The sequence below is a fragment of the Pyxicephalus adspersus genome, chromosome 3 (genome assembly GCF_032062135.1).
Source record: "Pyxicephalus adspersus chromosome 3, UCB_Pads_2.0, whole genome shotgun sequence".
Classification (NCBI taxonomy): domain Eukaryota; kingdom Metazoa; phylum Chordata; class Amphibia; order Anura; family Pyxicephalidae; genus Pyxicephalus; species Pyxicephalus adspersus.
In genome coordinates this window covers 33,618,478-33,646,068 of record NC_092860.1, presented here as the reverse complement: position 1 = coordinate 33,646,068, position 27,591 = coordinate 33,618,478, and the positions used below count along the sequence as shown (strand labels likewise).

At 38.3% G+C, this 27,591-nt stretch overlaps 1 protein-coding gene across 1 annotated transcript; it reads right to left on the bottom strand.

Moving 5' to 3' along the window:
- PTAR1 (protein prenyltransferase alpha subunit repeat containing 1) lies at positions 1 to 26,481 on the bottom strand. The gene is made up of 7 exons (XM_072404169.1): positions 26,357 to 26,481; positions 19,807 to 19,976; positions 14,597 to 14,663; positions 12,337 to 12,441; positions 6,755 to 6,968; positions 4,287 to 4,558; positions 1 to 850 (listed from the first exon to the last, which is right to left on the bottom strand). Exons 1-7 carry the CDS (start codon positions 26,440 to 26,442, stop codon positions 496 to 498), a joined length of 1,269 nt encoding a protein of 422 aa, XP_072260270.1. The 5' UTR covers positions 26,443 to 26,481; the 3' UTR covers positions 1 to 495.
- Positions 26,482 to 27,591: the final 1,110 nt, after the last annotated feature.

Sequence of the window (27,591 nt, the reverse complement as noted above, 5' to 3'; positions counted from 1 at the left end):
CACACACTGCTACCAAAGTTTTTTCTATTGTATTTTATTACATTAAAATAAGGGGGTCAGGCACAGAAATGTGGAATAGGACAATGTTTTACTGAAATCTAGAATGTTAGTAAACCAAGACTGGAAAAATTGCAAATCCCAGTTAAAAATTCTCAAGTAACCACCTTATTTCAATCCCTCCCATCCCATTCATGCTTATTATTTAACAACTAAATACGTTTTTACTTGTAACAATGTTTTAAAATGAGAGTAAATAATGCAAAGTTTATGAACAAATGCAGCATTAAAAAAAGTCTATTGTTTTTTCTGTGTTACAGAAATGGAACAAAATAAAAACACAGTGGGATGAAATGACTCAAAAAATAAATTAAAAATAATAATAATAATTCCTGGATAGTCTTAATTAGTGAAAAGCACATGGTTCAAAAGACAACCATGGCATATCACTGCTAAAGAAAATATTGCACCGTAAGTAATCTGTACAGAATTGTTTTGTTAGTGACCTAGAATAGACAGCAGCCATTTTCGGTATGAAGCAGCAAACCTGCACTGCTCAGCATTTCTGCAGCCTGTTAAGACACAACTAATGAACCTGAGCTCAGATTCAAATATAAGAGAGTCCTGGACAGGGGTGCGTTTTAGCCGCTTGGTTTCTTGAGTATAGCCCTGCTTGTTTGTGTCGCACGCTCCATCGATATCCATAGTGTTAGTAGGGTGCCCCAGAAAACCGGTGTAGTTGTGAGAACCGCTTTCTGGGCCAATAACAGCGCCATCCACATCTGTGACTTGCACAGTTGAAGAGGAAGATTGTTCATTGTGCAGTTGATGAATCAAGCCAAGTATCTGGCGCCTATATAATTGAGAAGCAAAATTAGTTACGTGAAACTCTGAAAAAAAAAAATTTGCAAGATAATCTCTGCTGTTTGTATCTTTCAAAATTCTTTTTACATGCAGTTTTCTTTAAAGGTAACCTGTGCTTACAAATATTTTCATTACATACTCCGTTTGAGTAGTTCAAATTTAACCCCGTAGCGGTATTCCCCGAGTCTCCGGTTGATTTACCATGTAAAAAGCAGTAATCCCGAGTCACTCGGGGTCGCAAAAAACATAAAAAAACACTTACCTTGTTCCGTTGTCGTCCCCTGGTGTCCTGCTGGTCCCTGCAGGTCCTACAGACACGTGTTCTTTCTTCGATCTTCAGCCAGCGACTGCCGAGACCAATTCTGGGGTTTCCCGGCGACGTTGGTGTGGGTGGAAGGAGCGGTGGGAAATTCAAATTTTGTATTGCATTCAATACAAAATAGCTGTATTGAGTCCAATACAACGAAATCTTTATATAATTATAAATACATATATTATACATGCTATTTATCAGTTATAATAAATGTTTCACTATTTTTTTTACCAGATTTTTGTGTTTTTTTTTATTTAAAGTTAATTAAATTTATTAAATATTGCACATATTTCGGGGGGTTATGACTAAGAATAATAGGCCTACAATGTAAAATAAATTTCCATGCAAAAAAAAAAAAAAGGAACGCTTTTTGCGTGGAAATACGGACAGAATTAGACCGCTAAGGGGGTTAAGGCAGAGTTAATAAGAGACAGAGTTTATAAGAGGAGGTTAATGCAATTACATTCCCTGGTTATATGAAAATACATACCTCAGTCTTTGGAATGGAATATTCAGGTTCATGACTGTTCCCTGGTATTGGAATAAATGAAAACTGCAAAACTTAAACACGGTGACAAAGCATAGGATGCAGTAACTGTTCCCACGAGCCACCAGACTGGCACTGATGCCGAAGGCAGCTTCCAGGAATAAACCTACAGTTCTATATTAGCAGAAACAACCGGTTGCATTGGTCACATTGTCAGAGCAGTGAGCTGGGAATGATTGCTGTAGAGCTGCTGGGGAGCCATCTGCTTACACAGATAACGATAACTTTTCTATGTTAATGCCCGGCTAACACTGAGGACATTGGCAGGACAATAAATTGTAGAGTCGTAAACTCTTTCACTACTGGAAATATGCTGCTGTGGCCAGGGGGAAGTGAAGATTTACAGGTTTGTTTATCAAAATGGCCTACAGCACTGATGTCTAGGTCCAATACCAATCTACATGTTTAAAGGGAAATGTGTTATCAGATTGCATAGGGTTTGTCTCTTTTACTATAAAGGAATATGTAAAGGGTGAAAAAAAATATACCCTAAAAATGAAAAGATCACATATTTTTCCTATTTTTATATTATTGATTAATCGGTATTGCACTGATTCTGTAAACTATGCAAAATTAGTTGCTATGTGGTGTTCTACCACCAAAAAAAAAGAGAGAGAGAGAGAGAATGCAGGGTTTTGTATATCTACTTTGTTTATTATATTTGGTTGTAACAAACTACACTGTAAAAACAGAACAATGTTGATTATTGCTTATGTAATACACAACAGGTAAAACTATGTGCTATGTTTCACAAATTGACAGGCCTGGTATAAACTGTACTGAAAAGAGCTTGTGGTTTACAGAGCTAAGTAGCTCAAGAGACGTCTCTGCATCCCTATCCTTCTACTTTATAAGGATAGGGATGCAGTACTTTATACTTTATAAATTCTTTGTATAAGAATTTATCCAAAGGTCCAATTAGGGAGATACAGCTTGAACACTAAAAAGGCTACTGCTGTGCAATTTACAAAACCTGTGGTATGGACAAACTTTATTATTTGTAAAATAAAGAAAACAAAACAGTAAAAAGATAAATATAATAAATCTTGTATTTAGTAAAAAAAATACTTTACTTTGACCCTGTAATGGGAAAAGTACACACACTGTCACACACTTTTAAGTTATACTGCCGCCTACAGGTTGATTGCACACACTTCAAATAACCCCTCCTACTATCAGCATGCTTCAGTTTGTGGCAAGCAGTACCCAAAAATGAACAAATACACAGAAGTGTTGGATATTTGTCCAACCTCAAGAAAAGGATTTTTTTTTATTTCAAAGTTTATGTACCATTATGTGTCAAAAACCCAAAAACAATCCATCTGAGGGTAGAACACAAAAACAAACTTTAAATGGTCCCAGAAACAATAATTGGGGAAAAGTGCAAATGTAGTACTGGATTCTACACATACATAGCCATAGCAATAATTTCTGGAGCTATAACCATTTCTAGGACAGACAGTGTGAAAACACAGGAGACTAATCTCCAAGTTTTTGAACAGATCCAAAGCAAATAATCAGCAAATGTACCCCACACCACCACCACCAAATAAAATATGGGCATATATCTATTGTAGGCTAAATATTAATATGCCTACTTAACCTTCCAGGGGGTAACCCTGAGTGTGACTTGGGGTAGAAAAAAGATGCTAAAAGCGGTAACCCTGAGTCACACTCGGGGTAGATAAACCTATAGGAAACAATAGTAAATCGCTACTTACCTGATCCGCCGGCATCCTGCGTCGTCCTTCTTCCTTCGGTTGGCTTCCCTGGCACTCGAGTTGCCCGTGACGTCGGTGCGTGAGGACGTTGCAGGCGGGGCGGGGCAGGGGTGGGAAATTCAAATCCATGTTTTGCATTCAATACAAAATAACTGTATTGAATGCAATACAGTGGATTTAAATGTGTAAAAGTAGTACTTTTTTTTACAGTATAATATAATAGTATGAGTATATTATAATTTTTTTAATTAATTTATTATTTTGACATGATTTTGTGTTTCAAACTTTATTAGACATATAAAACTAGACAGAAATGAACCGCCCAGCAGGTTAATGCCCTCATGATAATGCTACTTGAAATTGCTATGAAGAGCAAGCAGTCAAGGCCATGAATAAGCATCTTAAAGAAATTTACCCAAATATAAGAAAAACACCCAACAATGAAGTAGCAGTAAATCTTTTAGTGTTACCTAAGGGACACAGGGTAAGAATCCACAGGCATTATTTTCACCACCCAAAGACATTTGCATTTGAATAGAATATATTTATGGTTGAATAGCTATTTAACTGCAAATGCACACGTTTCATGGAAAGAAGGAAAGGCTGCATTGACCCGTTTTGTCTGCAGTTCAAATGCGCCTGAATAGGAAATGCTACAAAAAAGGTTAAACACAGCTTCTGAACTGCCATAAGCATGGCTCAATAAAAATAGGACTTTGATGACCTGCATTTGACGTGTGTTCCAAATGAATTTCACATTCAGGAAAACAGCATCCCTGGACAAAAACTCCTGCCTCTAAGTGCAAATGTATAAAAAAAAAAAAAAAAAAAAAAAAAAACTCACCTGTGACACCAAAGTGCTTCATGCCCTGGGTAGGATTCAATTAAATCTCTGCTGAGCTCCATTTCTTCCTCTATCAATAGGGGAACATCAAGTCGTGGGCCCTCTTCTTCTCTGGGAAGACAGGGACTCTGTGACACAGCAGAATTATCAGAGTCTGTTTGTGCTTTAGATAGCAAAGACTTCAGCAAGAACTGACGATAATGGAATCCACTGTGGTCAGACACGTGCATGGAGACCCAGTGTTTTGTGGAAGACAATTCATCTATAAGAAACTAAAAAGAAACAAAAATGCAATTATTGTTTATCCTATTATAAACACATAATTATGGGAGATAAATATAGGATTCCATTGCAAAAAGAATATCAAAATAGTTGTCTAATTCAGGCACATGCTGAGAACAATTAGGAGGATGCAAACACACACTGACATCTATTCTAGATTCTGAAATTGCAGACAACAAAAGACTACAATGGCAAAAAAAAAAAAAACATTTTAAGGAACTGTCACTTACAGTTACTAAAACTAATCTTTTGATTCCTATGTTTTTTTATTACTGAATCTATAAATTTGTATTTGTGATATCATAAAGCCATATAAACCGTAATTACACCCCTTTCTTTTTCTCCTCTTAACGAATTTATATCAGCGGATTTTAAATGCCTAGAAACGGCCAAAAGAAGCATTGTGGGCTTGTATAAGAGTTTTCGGCTTGCTTTAAAACACTTTTAAACACTTGTAACTCATGTAAACACATTCAAAAGTAGCTTTATAAGCTTTTAAAAAATAGTCCGTGGAGACTAAGCCAAAGTTTGAGATGCAGAGCACATTACAGAATACTGAATGGGTCCTGGATGCTTGCAATAAAATTTGAAATGTACACATAAAGCAAAGAATGATGAAACAGATACTCTATATTTTATCATGATGCCATCCCCCTGTGTTTAGTGTGCAGCAGGACAATGATCAGAAGTATACAGGTAGTCCCTGGGTTACATAAGAGATAGGGACTACAGGTTTGTTCTTAGGTTGAATTTGTATGTAAGTTGGAACAGGTACATTATTTAATAAATGCAAATAGGACAGATGTTTGTCTCAACATAATATTAGGCAGCATGGTGTCAGTTACTGTACAAAATCCTCACTGTTAGCTAATCACAAAAACAAAAAAAACATTTTATGGAGCATAGACATTCATTAACTTCTGGAGCAAGCTGTGCTTTGATATGCAAAAAGAAACAATTGCAGAGTTTGTCTTTGGTCATTTAAGAGTTACAAGATGTTACAGATCAGCTCAGCTCTTAAGATCACCCACAACCTCAGCTGTGTTTAGCAAAAAAATTCTTCTGCAAGTCATGCGAAGCAACTCAGACCTAAATCAAATTGAGAATCTGTGGCATGACTTAAAGGTTTCTATACAGTAATGTAAATTTAAAGGAGCAGTTTTGCCTTGAGGGTCAAAATTCTCAGTGGCCAGCTACTTAGCTGGTGCTAAGCTAGTAGACAAATAAATATATACATACACACACACACACAGATGTTCTTATACATACACAGACTTTCAGATATAGGCGCGGCAAAAAGGTGGCTCTACAAAGTATTGGCTTTGGGGGTTGAATACATGTTTATCAAAATAAAAAAAATATTTTGCACCTTGAAAGTGGTAGTTAGGTTGTAATAAACATATCAGGCTAACCCCTAAAATCCATTTAAAGTTGTAATGCGTCAAATCAGTAAAAACACTAAGGGGGATGAATACTTTCACAAAGCACAGTATACTTATACATAGACTTACGCTATGATGCTTGGTAAGTAATAGGATAATAGGAGCTCCTGGAATATGTTCCACTGTCACATAGTATAAAACAATTACTTGGGGGAGGGGGTGTAGGTCGTAAAACAATGATAGGTTAAAAAAAAAAATTCTCTACATTAGCACATCAAACCTATACAAAAGTATCCTGTGCCACTGTGAAGCTCCAAAGGGATATTCTGGACAAAATGTTCCATGTCTCCAATTCTAGACAAGTTTCCCAAAGGGAGGGAAACTGAAGCAATTCACACCACTTTCATCTTCAAGCGGCAGACAATTTTTTTCCTATTTCACTACAGAATATTGCTAATCTATTTTATCTGTTCAGATACATTCTAGTAAACCTTCAGGGATCCCTGGAGATTTGCACTAGTGTAAGAAGAAATGTTTTAATAGAAGACAGTTTTAATTCTCCAAGACAAAAGAAAAGTTAGCAAACATTTTTTAGAACCACAAAAGAGCAAGTACAAAAAGAAAAATGATGTGTCAGGTCAGTTTAAAGCCAAATGCCTCCCTCAAATCGTAAATTCTTATAGGATATACATTGAATTATGAATACAAACAGTATATATAACCAAGGCAGTGGACTGAATACTTTTTGTCCATAGTACAACATTTTTGTCCAGAACATATTGTGTTTGAAATGTCTTACTATACCTTAACATTTAGCTTTCCCAGGTGCTGTAGAACCCAGATACGATGGGACCAAGAATTGTAGTTACTTGGGTACCTTCCTGCTGCTTCACAGCAGACATTCATCTCTTCTTGTAAAATTCCCTGAACCTGTTCTGTAAGAGTATTAGGTGCTCCCTCTTTAGATGCAACTGAGGGAGAAATGTGCTCCTGGAGAAGATGCTGTAGAACCCACCGCCTATAACCACATAAACAAAAAGTAGAATTATCCAACTATAAATAATCAAACCTAAATTACTGAAAACATGGTGCTACAGAAAGTCATTTTCATATGACCCCAATAAACCTATGCACACAGGGGTTCATTTTCTGTATGTATGTATGGGGTTCACATTTTGTATATGTAGGTACAGAAATTCAATGGTAAAAGCATCTTACAATTATATATTTTGGCCATATGGCCTTTATAACCTGACCCCTAACTTTCCCTGGAGAAGAGTAAAGAAGAACACCGCGGGGTCCAGTCTGTGCCAGGATCAGGAAGAAAGATGCAGTGGTGCGGGACCGACTGAATAATGATCGCAAGGGTATGATGACTTTACATTTACAAATGCAAGTCTTTTTTTTATTATTTTAAGCATCTGTGGGAAGTTTTAATTTTGCCTTCAGGAATCTCTGATCAGCTGCATGGAACTCATGTATTTTAAGCAAATGCTGCTTAAGCCTACCTGTAGCGATGCTTACATTTTTTCCATTCTTGCAACTTAACATATCTGTAAGCTAAAAGCAAAGGTCGGCTTTTGACCCACACCTTATTCCCAACTTTAACTCCTAAGATGTTCCCGTCACAAGTCCACTGATTTCAACAAAATCTTTTTAAAAGATATTGTGTCTATGTATTTAATGTATCTTTTTTGTGTCTTCTTTGACAGCAACAGAAAAGGTATTGCAGGGAGTTAAGTCATGGAGGAACTAGGCAAGCACAGACTGTAATTAGCTCTGAAGTGAAGAAGAGGGAACCGATTCCTCCTATGGTAGCCATTTTTGCTAGCAAGTTACGAGGAACATTGTAAGTGAACTAAAAATAATTTATGTTTAGGTTTACAGAAGAACACTGCAAGTAACTATTTAAATATTTATTTTTTTCTGTAGTTTTACAGTTATTTTTAAATAATGACAAGGTGTCTTAAACACAACACTATCTTTCTCATCAAGTTAAAAAAAAAGTGCAAACAAAGAAAAACTTTAATATCTTCTGATTAATTTTTCCCCCTGTTGCTTTAAAATACCAAATATACTTTTCATAGAAATACATATCATAATGCCTGTGGCTATAACTCATGCTTTATGTCTTCATTTGTAGTCATCCAACTACCCAGTAGAGAACCACGTCTACAGGTGTAAAACACCCACATCCTTTATATACAAAATAAGGGGACAAATATTTTTCTTATAGGAAGGAAACTGATATTCCAGACACTCTGCTGACCACCTCTACACAGATTGACTGTATAAACCTTTGCTAATATATAATGGTTTGCTTTTTACCCATTATTAATTCTTAGTGTTAGATCTGTTGCTTTAGATCTCCTTACCCTTAACATGCCACACCAGAGAAAATTTGGTATTTCTGGGCACTTCTAGGCACAACGTTTATTTTGTTTCTATCACCAGAGTCATTGAAATGTATAAAGCACATCTTTCAATTCATCTGTACCTAATGCTGCAATCCCTTTTGAAATTACACACAGTACAGCCAGTCTGGGAAAAAGGTCGTAAGTAAAGATTTTCATACCTGAAGCAAAATATGGAAGCAGGCTATAGAGTAAAAAAACCACACACACAACAAATAAAACATTTTTTTTTTTGTAGGAAATAAATCCAGAACATCTACTGCACAATTCTGTAGTTCTAAACCCTAAGACTTGGAACTGGCCAGGCCATCATTACCAAACCAAGCAGCAATTAGCATGCCCTAACCTAACCTTTTCTTGAAATACACCACACTAATAGTGTGTGTGTGTGTATATGTATATATATATATATATATATATATATATATATATATATATATACATATATATATACACATATATACTCCCAGGCACCAGTTGCCTTTTGTCTAACCTGCTGGTGGTGTGACTATCTGTTGGATTACTTGTTGCTGACTCTTCCTGTTTCTTAACCCTGTGATTGTTTGCTGCCTGGACTGACCTTTGCACATTTACCCACGTATGACTCTTGGATCTGTTTCTGGACTTGTCTCTGCTGGATTCTTCTACTGGGTTATCTGTGGATCACCTGGTAACAGACCCTCCCGTGTCTAACTTCCATTGTGTCCTCTGTCCTGTTTTTGTGGGCTCCTTGTCCTCTGTCAGTCCTTCTCCAGGTGCCATGCTTTGTGCACTGAAGTCCTGGGGGCAACCGTGTGCTGGGGCAGTGCATGTATCTTCCCAAGGCTGAGCAGGGGCTTACTATAGGTGAAGAGTGCAGAGTTAGATTGGGGGCTGGCACCTGGTGAGTACTGACCCTGGACCAGGGCCTTACACCGTACCTACAAAGTAAATTACAGGTTCAAGTCCCATAGACAACACTAAGGGCTGGGTCCTCCTTCATCCATTCAGGCCTTCAGTGGACCTGATGCACTTCCAAGTATTGCACCACCAAGTATTGAAAGCAGGAGTGCAGCTGGCTGAGATGAGTAAATATTTCCAAAAGGACATGGCTTAACTAATAGTGTGTGTGTGTGTATATATATATATATATATATATATATATATATATATATATATACATATATATATACACATATATACATACATACACACACACACACACCAAATGCATTAGGAGTTGGAGGTAGTTTTATTGACCAAAAAGATCTTGCTGTACATGTGTGACCTGACTATAATCATGGAATCTAAAAGTTTTGTTTTTTTTACAATATTACATAGCACATTACTACCATTTATCTAGAAATACATTGGGCTTGATAAATGACCTCTCGGCAGAGGATACTCCCAAAGAAAAGTTAATTCATTCATTTCTGCTACATTGGTCAATAAAATCCCAGAGTTCACTTCTATCATACAAAATATTTCCTAGAAGCTTAGAAACTTGAAATAGTATCATCTTCTATTCTGTGTAAAAAAAAAAAAAAAAGGAAAGAAAACTAGAAATTTCCTAAATAGGAGGATACTCAGTGCAGGCCCTCTGGAGATAACATCTCCCTTGGAAAGTTCCCTTACAGGGACGCTGCTAATCCAACTGCGACCCACCGAAAATGAAATGGGCTCACAGAAGACTTTGACAGGAAACTACTTAACGTCATAACTCCTAGGAGAAATCATTTCAGAATGCAACCAATTAAAGAGGCACATAACAGCCTGGATATTAGGTCAATTAAAGTAAGTGCATCAGTAAAAGGTTGGTATATAGATTGAAGAAAGTTCATTAATTTTGTGGTGTTAGTTGCAGGTTTTGTTTATGAAAGCAGATAAGAAGCTATTTGGCCCATGAATATTTTGTGGAACATAGGGGAAAAAACACATGTTAATCCTATGCCATATTGCCCTAAAACCACTATCACAGAAAATTAAAACTGCAAGTGAAAAGTTTGAGAGAAAATTATTTTAACAATTGCTATGTAGTGAAGCATAAACTAATTGTGTTAAGTGATCCCATCAATATAATAACCTTCCTAAAAAACATACCTTGTAAAAGAAAAAAAAAAGTATATTCTTCCCTTTCCTTCTTCCCCCAAAGTGTTTCAGGAAAAGGACACTTTCAGGAGTGTTGATCTCCTGGGTCCTCCACGTTTCTTTTTTTTCCCCTAATGACAGCCACTTTATTTCAGGCGACAATAGTGACATGGAGGTCACATTAGATACAGGGCCGCGTACACACTTTTGCGAGATTATACAATTTTGTTAACACATCCATTTAGTACCGTCTGGTAAGGCACCTGCAATGTACTTTAACAAGAACACTGACTGTAAAAACAAGTGTGTTTAGTTTTATATTGAATCCAGTAATAAAAGGTCAACTAGAACTCAACTACATACCGTGTTTCCCCGATTTTAAGTCATCCCCATTAAATAAGCCACCCCCGATTTTTGAAAAAATAATTAAGACACTCACCCGTGAATAAGACATCCCCCGATATCCAATCCTGTGTGTGTCTCCTTAATGCTGGCTGCAGCGCGTGTCTGCTCCTGGCTGCAGTGCAGAGCCAAACTGAAAGTAAAAAGCCGGACACGCGCCTCCGCGATTCTGAACCAGGAAGCACGCTGCTGATCCCTGCCCTAACGAAGTTACCTGCCCTAAAGGAGATCCCTACACTTAATTACCAGTAAGTGAACAGAAGGGGACAATCAATGGCATAGAGTGATCAGAAGGGGACAGTCAATGGCATAGAGTGATCAGAAGGGGACAATGAATGGCATAGAGTGATCAGAAGGGGAATATGAACGGCACATGAGTGATCAGAAGGGGACAATCAATGGAACATGAGTGATCATGAGTGACTTTCAGCAATAAATGTGTACTGTAGTCTTCTTCATGGAAAAATAGGACATCCCCTGAAAATAAGACCTAGGGCATATTTTGGCATTTCAAAAAATATAAGACAGTGCCTTATAATCGGGGAAACAGGGTAGCTTATCTAAATGACTCACACAGTTAGACCTTGTCGTACCAATGTTAAAATGCAGTGCACCTTGCATGAAAAATGCATTAAACCGAATCTCCTAAAACAGATAGTAAGTGGATTTATGGAGTTCAGAATTGAAATATTGGAGTGTTTTCTGGTTATTTAAACATCTGTTTATTTCATGACTTTCAGCCAGGATATTATGGGCTCCAAACTAAACTGTATTTAATATTATACTTCTTTTGTATACAACAGCTCTTGTGACAGTACCAAAACCAAGTGCTTGGACCTCAAAAAGGGCTTAACAATGGTATGGAAAAAAAAAAAAAAACAGGTGCCGCCATCTTCTCCTCTCTTCCTCCTACGTCGCCTGATCTCACACTTTGCATGCGCGAGATTGGGTGATGTAGATTGGGAAAAAACTTGCTGATCCCACTGCACAAATGTTGATGAAAGGACTCGGGCATGCGCAGAAGGAGCAACCAAGAGCCCCCGAGGATGTGTGACGTAGGTATCCCGGGAGGCTCTGCGCTCCCATTTATTAGAATTAGAGAGGCAGGCAGTGCCACATCTTTTTTTAAAAAAAAAAAAAAAAAAAAAAGGTGTTGCATTTAAAAAATAACACAAACAAACAACATTTTAACTTTAAATAAAAGGGTTGTGAAAATAGCCAAAGAACTGTTTGCATGACCTTTGTTGAGAGACATTGTGGGCTGGTTGATCAATGGCTCTGTACTCTTTTGGTTAAGATCATTTGATCAATGCTCCAGCGCAGAACACACAAGCATTCTGCCACAGGCATCCTATTGTCCTATTATTCATACAGGGGGAGTTTACAGCTTTCTTGACCATTCCTCAATGACAATAAAAAGCATTGTCTCAATAAATATCTGTTATCTCAGTAAAGGTTTCTTTTAATATGTGAATTTTATATTTAAATGTTCATTGTACAGACCTGTGAATCCATGTTTCTGGACTTTTAGGGAACTTAGTCAAAGCCAGTTTTCCCAATTGCAGATCTTTTACAGGATTTAAGACTCCAGACTGGATTAGTTCTTTCCTGTTGAGAGAAAAGAAACGCTCATTTGAGTGAAATACATACTCTCACTGCCAAAACATTTATTATAGACCATAAAAAACAGAAAGTAGCTAGCACTTAGAACCGTATCATCAAGACATTTTATTATTGAAAAGTAAAAAAGAAAAAAAAAAGCAGCATCATTAGCAAACCAAGCAGTGACAATTAGCATGCCCTAAAAATAAAGACGCTGTATGAAAAATAGCAAGTAATGACTAGCTGCCATATCAGCAGCATTTGTGGCATCTTTTCACATATTTCCAATAAAATCAAATATATTCACATGGGAGTAATCTGCCAGCACACACTATTATCCTGTTGTCAGTCAGCCAGGTCTCTTTCCAACTGTGCTGCTTCATTAGCTCTGCAGATCATATTGAAAGCAAAAATGATCAGATCTGAACTTGGAACACAAGAAAACTCAAATGACGCATTGCAGCTTACTTGTTTTCTTAAAAAAGAAATTTACTGAGCCCAAATTTTAGATAAACTGTTCTAAAAGTTTTGAAAAACAGCAACTCTTTGTGTGCAACGAATTGTCTACTTGTGGTTGCCAACAGAAGTCCATGTGACAAGGACAATGTAGACGGACAACTGGTAGACAGGAATAGGAAATTGTCATCTATTCCATGAGCTTTCTGAACAATGACCTTTACAGCCCAATCACCAGGTACTATTTTAATGAAACAGTGTTCTCCCTAGCCCTTTTTAGCTGGGCGCACCACCCGGTAACTTTCAGTAACCACATAACTGTTTTTGGGTTGTTACTGAAAAGTTGTGTCATAATACAGCAGATTTACATATACTTTAAGGTCTATATGCAAAAATTTTCAAACAATATTTACACAGTTTTAAACAGGATTCAAATGAAAATGTGAAAGTTGTATGAAAACATTTATAGAAAGAAGTGTAAATGTTTTGACTGAATGCAATATCCACTTAACAGGTGCAGCCAACATATGATTATGCAACACATTATTTTGGCTGAATCTGGAGAGAGTTCTGGCATCAGTGATACTCAGTCAGCAAAAACTATTTTAAACAATGGTTCAGCTTTTGTGAAAATTTTTACCAATGTTTACTGCATGTCAGTCAACTATACGTGGCCTACAGAAATGCAGACAATAAAATTTAAAAGCCTGTATCAGAAAAGCTTTGTTCTACAATAATATCCTTCTGTACCCCAGCATATTAACATGTAAATATTAATTGACCTGTCAGAGTGGAAATATATCTGCACAGAGATATTATCTTCAAGTGTAGGAGAATTATACATGGGTTGGGTTAGGTGAATGGAAAAAAACATGCTATGTATCTGTAAGATTATTGTGTCATAGCATTCAACTGCATGTTTGTGAACAGAAAAGGGTCATCACACCGGGTAAAGGCAAATTGCAGATAAACCGCTGACATGTTACATTGCCACCTTTTTCAGGGCACCAACAGTTCTGAATAAATCTCCCTACAAGTAGGTTTCTGGGTACACTGGGGATTGTCAGCCCTTTCCTTTTGAAACAATAGACTGATTGGACAACTAGGTGGGCCAGAAACAATACAGTATGGGGCTCAACTGCCTTCTAGCCGAAAGAAAACTAACCCATACCCTCACTGTGCTTTTGGGGAATATAGTAAAAAAAGTCCCAAACCTGTGAAACCACAGGATACATGGTGATCAGCTCATCAAATACCAATGCATGCCTATCACTTAAAGCCTAATATTTTATAATAAATAAACTAAAATTCAGAGAAAATACCTGCTAATGATGGCATTATATGCAGTCTTTAAAGAATGAATCATTTATTGGCATGTGTAAAGATAAATGTCTATATACTGCAAGTCAGTACTAACAAAACTATAACAGTAGATACATTTATGTAGAATTGTGGTTTTAAAACTATGTGTGGTGTCCTATAGCTTATTTGCCAACATTCTGCTAATCTGTATTCAGTAATCGTATGTTCTTGCAAAAGTTCTGTCTAATAGAAAAGAAGAAAATCCTTTTATACAATATATTTATACTGGGTCAGAAGTGGTCTATTAATATTAAAAAAAAAAAACAATATACATTTAATAAGTGTGCTCACACATTGATGGATACTAAAGGAAAGGATGTAAGTCCTAGGATGTATTACATACCTTGCATTCCAGGCAGTGGTGAAATCCGGATTCAACAGCAGTAGTGTACATGTTACGTCAATTAATTCTGCAAAAATGAGGGAAAGAAAATACCACATCACAAATGTATAAAACCAGATAAGGAGGCATTTGTAAATGCATGCAAATCAATTATATACACAAGCAGACATTTAGGTTTTTATAAACAACTAAATTGTTATTAGTACAGCAAGTGGATGCTGCTACAAAATTATGCTAATCCTGCAAATATGGAGTTTTAATATACTTTGCATTCAACAGCATGAACTCAGCTGCTAAAGGTGCAGTACAAGCAAACCCAAGGGCTGACAGTGAGGTTTTATGTTCACTTTCAGGCCAATGATCATATGTGTACACAATTTTGTAGGACCAGCAATCTCAATTCTTGAATCCTGCAAGCTCCTAATCTTTATAAAAAGTCATTATTTGTACCACTGAGGCCACCTCTGCAGCCCTGTTCTAGCTGTGCAGAACATTGAATATAAATAAGATAAACTTCTTTAAAGTAGCAGTTTCATTGAATGATTTTATTACCTAAATATGCCTGAAGCAAGCCAAGCACAGAAAGCATTTAGTCTAGGCCAGGGGTCCCTAACCTGAAAAAAGTTTGGTGGTTCGCGGCCCACCAAAATTTTCTTAGGACGCACTGGCCAGAACTGCGGGCCATGTCCCCTGCATGCACCGCAGGCTCAGGGCATTGGGCGGGTTGTATCTTTCGCTCAGACCTGTGATGGGAGAGTGGGCCGGTTCTGGCATCAGGATACCATTTTGGGGGTAGCCCAAAAATGAGTGACACATGGGTCCAAAAGGTTGGGGACACATGGGTCCAAAAGGTTGGGGACCATTGGTCTAGGCTATACAGTGAACTAAATTTTCAGAGAGAGAGAGGCCAGCAATAGCAGCCTACATATTGGGTGTTGCTTTTGGTTTTTTTTCCTAAAGGTCTGTAAGTTTTACTTTCTAAAGGATTCTGGACAAAGGAGAAGTAATACTACTAATATATGTAATTAAAGAAAAAAAAAAACATACTTCCTGACAGATGGCTAGTATAGGCTTTTTTTCCCAAAATCTGAACCAATATTTAAAAAAAAATCTTTACATCTGTCTATGCACTAAATCTGAACACACATTTTCTCAACCTGGCCCTAATTTGTCTAAACAGATGCTGTAATGTTCTGTGCACTATTTTACATTCAGGGCATCAATGATCTCATCAAAGATTAATGAAGTGCTTCTAGCTAGTTAAAGCTGTGCTAAATGTTAAACAGGCAAAATGCACGTTTCTATTAAACCCTACCAAAAAGAAAGCTTTAACACCCCAATAATGAAACAATACTCTCCAAAGCCTTTACGGTAGGGTGAAGGAGAATAAGGAAACGTCAGATGTAGTTTACCATACTATGCAATTGAATATTCTCTTGTTTTAAAAATCAATAAATAAGGGAGTTCAATGGACTGAGCTAATTCTATGGAACCCATGGTAAACTGGTCAAATCTGCTTAGAATATCAAGTAAAATGGAACTAAAGTTCCACTTCTACAAATACCTGATCAGGCAGGTCATTATTGCAGAAAGGGACAGGTGTCGTCTCTTCTGCAATAATGTGTCTTACCTGCCTGATCACTCTGGGTTTCTGGACACAAAGCTGAGCTGCACATGTGCAACATCAACTTTGGTTGAAAAGGAAACCTTGCATGTGCCGGGGAAGAATGAACTCCTGCGTGGGAGTTACGATATCTCAGTACAACCAATCAAATTGACAGGATAGTTTACGGGAAGAAGAGGAGGAGAAAGAAGATTGGGGTGCTCTTTGATGGTACATGAATAGGCGAGCAACACTGCCTTAAATTTCTAAGGCAAAGTATGACAACGTTTTTAGTAAACACTGAATAGAGTGTTTTTCTTTTTTTTTTTGCACATATATATTTAAGATTATAAAAACAATAGAGCTAAATTTATGCAAGTTTTTGAAAAAGAGTATTTTCTCATTAGAAGTATAAAACAACAATTTAACATTAAACACACACACATCCAATATAACGAAGACGCATAAACTTGTTTGTTTTTAGGACAATCCTTACTATAGGAATAGCTTAAGGAACACAATGCTGAAGTTAATTTTTTTTTCTCTCCTTGCAGATCCCCCTTCCCTCAATGCTGAATTTTGGAGAAAAACTGACCTCATCCCTCACTCTTGCATCTGCTTGCTTTCCACAGCCCCATGATCCAGGTTGTGGGTAGAGCTTTAGCTTCATCTTATATAGTAAAAGGCCTAAAGACTGTCCCTGATGGGATGACTTCATCGGTCCTACTAATAGCACAAAGAAGCTGCTGCTTTGGCTGAGCAGGACTGGTTTAGCAAAGTGATAGTAGAGGGCTGGAAGCTATGGAAATGGGGTGCGAGGTCAGTTTTTTTCTCCAGAAGCATCCTCTAGAACAGTGGTCACCAACTGGTGGTTCGTAAGAAAATTTTTATAGTCCGCGGCTCTGGCTGGTGCACCCCCCAGCAGGGGGGACCCCCCTGGAGGGGTGCACCCGCAAGAGCCGTGGACCATGTGCCTGTGATGGGAGAGTGGGCGGGTTCTGGCATTATGACAACAGTATGGGAGAAGTCTCTTCCCCTTTAAGTGACACAAGGTTCCCCGCACATGTGCGGTCTAGATTTTGTGCATTTAGCAGTCCCTGGGTCCGAAAAGGTTGGCAACCACTGCTCTAGAAAAAAATTAATAGAAAGGAGGACCCACTACAAGGGAAAAAATATATAAATTTTGCCAAAGTTAACCTTTAGTCAGTTTGTTTTTTCATTTGGGGTGTTGTCTTTTCTTAAAAGTGAAAAAAAGGTTTTCATTTTTCTGTTTACAGATAAAATGCTACAAGCTTGCTATAGACGAAAGTAAGATAACAAAATGTTATCGCATACAGCAATACCATCTGGGAAGAAAGCAACAATGAAAACGCATAAAGCTCTTCAAAGCAAAACTATGCCCGATTTGAGAAGTGGTCACTATTGGCTTGGCTTCACACAAAGGAGTCTTTGAAATGGGAAAATCCGTAAAACCAGCCAAGTCTATCTTGAGCTGTTCTGTTGAAGAGCTAAACAAGTGCACCTTTTGTTTGCTTAAGTCAAGTCCACTTTAGGTTACTCTTTCGTTGTGTACAATGGTATAGGTAAAATATAAACATTGGCTATATACCACTAAAATATTGCAATCGAAAATTAAAATGTGTTTTCTAGTATAAAACCCCAAATAGTTAATAAACCTAAAACTGAAATGTAATTTGTGCTTGCAGTGGCCTAGGACTGGGAGTGTAGCAGGTGCGATGCATTACATATTCCTCCCATAGTGCATAAACTGATTATAAAATATCTATTATTCATTTTAAAATTTTAATATAAAATATTTTTATGGCAAGTAAATTTATATGTTTACAAACCTACCACTATGGGCCTTCTCTTGCAAAGAGCAGCCATAGAGTCATATTAATTATAGCTCCAGCTTTACTCACAATTACATTTAAAAGCTTTCGGGAATATATTGTGAATTATACAAAACATTGATTTGGGCAAGTGGTATACTGAGAGGTATTTTTTTTTTTACTTAAAGCCCAACTTCAGCTATACCCCAAATCAATGCAGCTCTGCATTCAATAAGAAATCAAATATAATATTAAAAAGAAGCAGGTATGGTAGTGAATCTATTGTGTTGTATACACATTTTATGACTTTGTTATCTTGCGAACTAAAAAAGAAATATGCTAAATATTGTATTACAGAACACTTCACAAAAATAAAGATTATTTCTTTTTGTTACTCAAAAATCTACAGTATGAAAAATGAGGTATGTCTGTATATTCTGTAACAACCTTGAAAGCAGGTAGAGCCGAAAGGGCCAACAAGCTTCCTCAGCAAGCATGGCACAAGAGGTCAGCTGGACTGTCAAGAGATTTCTTGCAGTACCTACAAATACAATTAAAAAATAAAGAAGAATCCTGGATGTGACTCAAGACTGAATGAGCAGAACTGTGTAAAAATTTGAGTTGGGCCAAAACCACTAAGGTCAAAGTTAAAGAGACCATGACATTAGGAGGAAGAGTGGCAAACTTGTAAATGACTATATGCAGGAAGTAGGGGGAACAGGCAAGCTGTGGTGTAGTAAAAAATAAAAAATAAAAAGGGGGGCACCCCTACCTGTGTAACTCAAAGGGGAAGACACCTCTCCCAAAGTGACGTCACAATACCAGAACCTGCCCAATCTTCCATTGCAGGTTTGAGACTCCCTGAGCCTACAATTCAATACAGGACATGGTCCACAGCTCTGGCCAGTGCACCCCTGCAGCCGAGTCCTTCTTCTGACCCTGCGGGAGGGTGGAGCCGTGGATCACCGCATGCCCACACTCCCTAAAAAATGGGGGAGCGGTGTTCCTGCCCGTGCCTGCCCCATTACACCCCTGGCTGTGGCACCCTTAGGAAGTGCTGCTTATCAGATTGGTCTAAGATTTATAAATGACAAGAAGGCAGCCAGGCATCTATAGGTGCCTATATGCCAAACCTGCAGAAACTCACTAGTAGACCCTGTGCATGGTTGTTTCGCCAGGATACTAAAAAGTAACATTACCTGACAGTTTCTTGTACTCTTACAAACTATTTACTTGATTAGTTACTACGTATGACAAAGAGCAATACATTTTTTACGATCCCCATTCTCATTCTTAATTTATTACAAGTGTTCTCCCCAGCCCCTTTTAGTCAGGCGCACCGCCTGGTACTTTTCAGTACCACCCAGCTTTTTTTTGGTGGTTACTGAAAAGTTTGGTAACAATACAGAGGCTACCACCCGCCTATAATTTCTTCCCACCTGGGTTAAACACTGCATTACTGTCATAGCTTGTTATTTGATTGGTTGCTATTAAGTAAAACAGATTATGTAAGATAGTTAGGCTCACATTTTGATAAATATGGCCTTCTATGAGCTCCTAAAAGTTTTTGGGGAAGCATAAATTATGTTTGATTAATGTCAGCAAAACTTTTCCAGTACAAAGGCTACCAAGCTCTTGCAACGTGTCCACTTAGGAAGCATAACATTAAATTTGTATTCTTTATTTCACGTAAGGGTCTGTTTGGGATGCAAGATACACAGAAAACATAGAATACTGAAGTGTCAGGTACACGTAAACATCAAAAATACACTCACCATCTCTATTAAGCCACAGCTTCTTCTGTCGATAAAGCAAAAGCTTGTTATGTACATAGGGTAGCAGGAACTTGATACACCAGCTTTCAACTCCCAATTTGTTCTCCACCAATACTATGGGGCTGCGATTAAACTTTGCTTCAGGACATGGGATCAACCCAATTTCATCTCTATCAAAAAACAAAAAATGAGATTATCAGCAATCCAGGTAAAAACAAAGATACTAATACCAGAATATTATCTTTGTTCATGTGCAGAAACTAGCATTATGACTACTGTATTGAACACATATATAAATGCCTACATTCGGGAAGGGGGGTGATAAGATTGTGGTGCAAGACAATAGTATATACTTAGTTATTCAAATTAAAATATTAAGCTACAAAGAGTTTATTGGATCTATGTATTCTTTCATATTACATAGTAGTAACATAAAAATTGTTTAGGCCATTTCTTTGCAGGTATTATAAATAAACAGTGAAGGATGAAGTAAATATAAGAAGTGTTATCCCCAAAATCACATCCAAAAAACTGTCAGACATTTTACACTGAATTTTGATTACAGCATCCAATACAGACTACTAGTCTTTCTTGAATTCTTGCCAGATTCTCAGATGTCCATTCCGGAGAAACAAGTAAACAACATGTTTGCATGCTTATCATAAAAGATTGTGCAATATTTGCCTACCAGTCCACAAGCATTACACAGCAATATCAGTAGCCCAGTTTTGGTCCTCTGGTTCATCAACATGAACAGGCAAGGTAATCCGAGGACCGAGTAAATCTGGAGAAGATGAACAATCATGGGTGAACCTTAGTGGTGCAGTAAACCTAGAAAGGATCTGGTCCTGGATTGACAACATTTTTAGAAATCCATTTCAAGTTTTGCTGGATCACCCAGGTTTATCCATGAAAGTGTATACTCTTTAGCCTCGGGGAGCTTTATTATATCAGGCTCAGATAAATGAACAAACCCATTTGTTCTAATGTTAGCATATTTAGGGGTGTTGCAAAATGCAGGGGTACTGCTTGAATAAAAAAAAATAGATCTGAACTTAGCCTAAGGACAATTTCTGTGAAATTCTATCCTATCAAATTACCCCTCTCTGTTTAATACAGGAAAGTTACACGTACTGTGTAAGGTTACTGTGGTTCAAATCAACTATAACAAACCTGGCAGAGACCACATTACACGTACTGAAGCCACACTTAAATTTAGAAAAGTATTATAATACACATCTTTGAATCTTCAGAACCCACAACCCCGTCCCCAATTCATAAGCTGTCTTTCCTTGGACTCATTTTGGTAAGTACTAACCACTACATACCAGGAACACCCCAGAAGATCTGCTTTTTAAAAATGTTCACCCAGGCCATTGTAATTTGTCCTTTATCAAAGTCGCCCAGATTCTTGTGCTTGTCAATTTTTCCTGTTCCCAATTCAGCACCTCAAAAACAGTTTACTTGCTGATGCAGTGTTCAACCCAGAAATTTGGGCTGGGTGGGAAGAAATTGTAGGTAGGTAGCAGTATTGTGACCTAACTTATCAATAACTACCCAAAAACAGCCGCTTGGTTTGGAAAATTGCCAGGTGGTGCGCCCTGCTAAAAGGGGCTGGGGAGAACACTGATGTGCCATTGTACCAAGATAATCATTGTATTTCACTTCCCTTGTCTGACATTTTCCCCTACATCCTATATGTTTCTTACATTTTTTGTAGCTGATTTAGCAGATGACATCAAAAAGAACCTGCTATATTTGAATTAGACTTTTTGTACCATTACATATTCCTTTTATAGCAACTAACTAGAGGGTGGTGAAAACTCACATCACCTATACAGCTATTACTGAAAGGGAGGTGTTAGGAATGGACAAGCCGTATCTGGACTAAAGGCCGGAGTTTGCCGACCCCTGCTTTAGGGAATTTACTCACAAGGTCATTGCGGGGTGTTTTGAAATTATTGTACATGTATGTCTGGGTACACGTGGTACCAATCTTATACTAAAATCAGTTCCAGACTAGTAGCACAACACATAATAAAATGCATGACAGTGTGTACTAAATCACATAACACTGCACGCTTTTTATTTACATCAAGTATAAACAAGCCTTAACTTCTACTGAAATCTTACACAGCCACCTTAGCTAATTCTTGGCTGAGGGTTGTTCTAAATTGCATATTTGGTGCAAATCCAACAGGCAACACATGGAATATTAAGCAGGACAGGGCATATGCTTTCTACAATCAAATAAAGCAAAAGAAAAAAGTATAAGGCAGCTGTACTCCTGTTCTGATCTTAGTGTGGCATACTTTATATATTCCTAGCAAAAGTCAGCCTGTTCCAGATTTTGGTTTGTAAAGCAGAGTAGATATTAGTGTGCAGGTGATGAGCGATAGAGAAAGCAGATGGAATATTTGTTGAGCAAGAATCATTTGCATTGATAAAAATGAGTTGTTAGGTGCAAGGTGTTCCAATCGGGGTAAAAGAAAACAATAAAGGGTGTGGTGGCACTACTATAGTAGTGAGGGCAAGGCTGGGATGTTGGGACCAGGGAGTGAGGTGGGTATCAGGGCGCTGTGATTGAAAAAAGGGCGATGAGTGCGATTGTGGCTGTGGAAGAAGCACTGTTGCTGGAGGGAGGGGGTCAAGGGGTAAAAGGTTCTTACCAAAAAGTAAGGTGTGTGGTGGTGCTATAACCAGTGGAGATGAGGGGTATGCAGTGATGTGGGTGAAGATGTTCTGTGACCGAAGAGGGGGTGAGGTATGTGGGATTTGCTGTGCCCAGGGAGTAAGGTACGGGGGGAATGATCAGTGCACACAGATTGATGTTACACAATCTCTGAGCTATACTTTATTGGGGATGAGGTACACTAGTTCCTGGTTTACCTTGTTACTCCTAAGTGCCCAGGATCTCAGAGACTACCTGTGAGAAAATATTAGGATTTGAATGATGTGCAGAAGTGAAGCTCTTGGCTCTAAGGAGAGGAAATAAAGTCCAGGACAGGTGAAGAACGTGATGCAGCAGTGTGCACGCATGGCATGGAGCTGCTGGCAATCTATGGAGGAGCTTCTGTTTAGCGTCAGCAGAACTATATGTTACCTTTGTTTTGCCAAATGGGGACTGGAAAAAGAAGCACTTGTAACATTGTGCTTTCTTTTCTCCTACTAGTAAACAAAAGTGGCTTTTAATCAATATTACATTAATAAGGATATTTCAAATGCCCATATCATTTTTTGTTAAACTACCTTATGAAACTGAAATCTACATCCAGCCCATTTTAGTGAATACTTATCAGAAGAACACAAGCTGTATCCTGTGTACAAATGAACAACTATTTCAAATCAGAATTCTGGTAGTTTCTATCCACAAGAAATCAGAATGTTTTCGGAATCTTGGCCAATCAAGGTAACAATCGGATAAGTCAGGCAGCTCATTTGCCTGTGAGTACAGAACCTTACACTGTGTGTATAACCAATTTAGCCCAAAGACATTTGGTCACCTTTAATGAAATGACAATTGCAAAGTCATATCAAAGTAATGTACAACTTGATGGTTTTAAATATACACCATCTGCAAAATGCATTCAATATCAATTTGCACATTTGTTCATTATTAAGGATCAGTAATTGTACACCTAAACAGTAAGATTAACCTATTGGAAATCCTACGCAAACATATGAGACGTGAAAGGCCTTCCATATCAATTTTTCCAGCTAGCCAGGGCATCCAGACACCATATTGGCAACAATTCAGTTAATATATGACTGTGGTACCTTATAAAACCATAAAGTAGGTTGCTGCAGGGTTGAAATTATCATTAGAGGTTGGTGTTAAGGTCAGGTTACAATGAGTTATGTTATGTTAAATAAATGTCATAGATAAAAAGAAAATATTATATATCTTGATAAGCTGATTGTGGGCCTATATCTGTTTAAACGATCCTTTCCATCACAAAAATGCAAATTTAGCTTTGTAAAATGCACTTCTTCTGCCAAAATATGCTACTGCTGATTTACACTTTTTGTTGAAAGTAAACAGACCAAACCTTATTTCCATCTCTACCTGATCTCCCAAACTGTTAAGATATGCAGAGATCAGCAACACATGCACATCACAGAAGGACAGAGGTATTTGGACATGACTGATTGGTTTCACCCTGAGTATGCTGTGCAAGATGTAAAATGAAGGCAGCTAATGGAAGAATAACCAGTCAATGATAGGCACAGAGACAAGATGAAGATACCCAGTGGGAGAATAACTAGGTGTCAGTGGACACACTGGCAAAGTAAATACAGGGTTCTCCCCAGCCCCTTTTAGCCGGGTGCACAACCCGGCACTTTTCAGTAACCACCCAGCTGTTTTTGGGTAGTTACTGATGAGTTGGGTCACAATACAGGGGATGCCACCCACCTAAAATTTCTACCCACCCAGCTTAAAATAATTTCTGGGCTGAGCACTGAAATAGTTTAAATCAGCAGTTCTTATCCAGGGTTCCATGGATCCTTTAAAAGTGGCTGGGGGTTCCGAGAGCTGTGGTCAGCTGACTCTACATTTGATCCTAGCTGCATAGATCTGTGGCCAAAGCCACTTGAATAACCAGACACGTCACCAAAAAAAGCACCCAAATAAATTGATTCCTTGAAAATAATTGTGTTAATTGTGTGAAAATAATTGAGTGTTCCTTTTGGCGTAAAAAGAGTGAGAAAAGCTAGTTTAAATGACGTCGGACTTTAGGTGCATTATTTCTCAGCAGCATTGGATATCAGATAGAGAAATAAGTAATGGCTGGATATCAAAGACTATTTTGGAATGGCCCAGGTATGTAGGATCTATGCCTGCTAAATACATTAATGCTCCAGATATTTGCAGCTGTGGGTGAATATAAGGATGGGATCCGGTCACAATAATTCTCACCCCCATATGTAATTCTCTCACTCTCTTACACCCATAGCTAACATATTGTGAAGGGGTCAGAGGACTGTAGGTTCAGCAGCAATTTTGCAAGTGAACAAGTACTTATTTGCACAGCTGGCCACTACAATACACATTATTATTATTACACACTATTTATATAATGCCAACATATTACGCAGCGCTGTACAAAGTCCATAGTCATGTCACTAGCTGTCCCTCAAAGGGGCTCACAATCGAATATCCCTACCCCAGTCATATGTCATCAATACAGTCTAAGGTTTTGGGGGGTGGCAAAATAACCTAACTGAGGAAACCGAAGCACCCGGAGGAAACCCCGGCAAAAACGAGGAGAACCTGCAAACTCCATGCAGATAGTGTCCTGGCTGAGATTCAAACCTGGGACCCAGCACTGCATATTAGTGATCTCTTAGATTGTAAGCTCTTTTTGGGCAGTCTGCTGCTCCCCTGTTTAATGTACTGCGCTGTGTAATATGTTGGCACTATATAAATCCTGTTTGTTATTATAATAATACTACTACTGGGCTATTTGTTTTTTATTTAGATTTGGTTTGTTTGGAAATGACAAGATCTGGAAAACCAACCGTTTGGTTTTGCTTAATTTGCAATCTATCCTTACTATTCTAAGGAAATTATTAATAGTCTAAGGAAAACAAAAGTGTGTATGGGATTATATCTTCAGGCTACATATCCATCAAATAAAAACAAGGATCAGATCACTTTCACATGAAGCTGTGTTTTGTAGTTTGATAACATACATGATCCCACCTGAGTGTGGATTATAAACACTTGTTACAAGCCCAGCTCCAAAGGACATTTGGAAAATCTTGGGCCAACCAGTAAAGCATGAGATGTGATGTAATATATATATATATATATAAATATTAGAATACCATCACACATATAGGATCCACACAAGTTTGTATAGGAACAAAGTGATGGACTTACCCCAGCTGGGGTATTAATGTTTAATGAGGGGTAATAATGTTTCTTCTTACATCACAATTACTAAACCCCCCCCCCTTAGATTATAAACTCTTCAGGGCAGGATCCCCTCCTCCTGGTGTCTGCTTTACCCTAATAGTAATCACCCCCTAGATTGTAAGCTCTTCGGAGCAGGGCCCCCACCTCTTGTGTCTGTATCTATCATTTACAACCCTAATTTATGTACAGCACTGCATAATATGTTGGCGCTATATAAATCCTGTTTATTATTAATAATACCACATTCCACAATACAGAGCCCATATTAGTAGATCTGTGTTATTTACTTTTCTATCAGCAATTTAAAGATTTTTTTTTTTAGTAAAATTAGAGATTCCTAATCAGTGCAATGCAGCAGTTAACACAAGGTGACCTGTCACAGGCTAATTACAGGCTTAGATTGCTTGCATCACCAGCTGTGTGTGTGTACATTTATATAATATATATATAGACCTGATAGCTATTTATCACACATGTACATTCCATGTAAAACCTCCCATCACTATGTCACCCCCATATAGCGTGGCTGCGTTCAGCAGATGACAGCGCTTAAAGTTTCCAAGTTGCCAGCTGCGTCCATCAGCCGGTGCTGTGATCACGTGTGTGAATGACGTAACAATGGCGACTCACATATTGGGGTTCCTGCGGAAAGCTCCAGTGATGTCCTTTACTACCCGCTGTACCAGCACCTCCACCTCCTCCTTCCACTCCGCCATCTCCGAGGCTACGGGCGGAGACACATGCGCTTCCGGGTCAGCCTTCCGCTCCTCCCGCACCGCCTGATTAACCCTTCCCTGTGTTTACATGGCTGTCACATGTTATAATCCACACACACTGACACTAATCTGCTGCATGTGACCCCTAAAATGGACTGATTCCTCTTCAGCAACAATTTACTGATTTAATGCAAAGTGAGTGTGGAATTAAGGATCAGGCCTGGTGTCATTAGACTTTTGTTGTTTTAAAGAGAAAGTAAACCCAAAAACGCCAAAACCAAAAAAAAATTACTTTTCCTTCAATCCCGCAGAGCAGTCGATCAGTCCAGAGGTTTCTTCTATCAGGTTTTGCGTCGTCCCGGCATCCGTCTTTGGGCTGGCGCGCTTGGCGCCCCCATCTTTTTATTGTTCTTCCAGGTTCTTCTTCCTATGTTACCCAACGCAGGCGTGAGATCGGGTGACCTAGATGGGAAAAAACTTGCCGATCTCACTGCGGATGCATGCGATTGGCAAGTTTTTACGCTTTTGGCGAAAGGACTCCTTCTGCGCATGCCCGAGATGCTGGGGGATGTGCAGAAGGAGCAGCCAAGAGCGCCCTGGGATGTGTGATGTAGATATCCTGGGAGGCTCCCATTTATTCTTCATTCATTTTTACTTTTTATAAAAGGATTGTCTACCCTTTTATGTAAAGTGAAAGTTCTAAGTTTAGGTGCCCTTTAAAGTGGCTTTTGTATTCCTGCACGAGTTTATTAGATTTAAAATACTGCTTCAAGCTGGTCAAGTTCAGGTTGGGTGCAGGTGCATAAATACCAATATGGGGTCCTCTCGGTGCCCATGATCTGCCATCCGCCAGGGGTCCCATGCAGCCATTATAATTCCACTTCCTCCATGTAGCGTAGCACAAAGGTGAGTTAAAGCGTACCTATACTCAGAATTTTCACTTTACATAAAAGGGTAGACAACCCTTTTATTTAAAGTAAAAATTCTGTTTGTGTTTTTTTTTTTTAAGTACAGCACTGCCCCCTTAATTTATGATTGCCTAGGAAATCAAGAATGAATGGGAGCACAGAGCCTCCCAGGATACCTACGTCACCTTTGGAGATGAATTCTAAATAAACTCAGAAGCAGCTCAAATCCCATTGACACAGG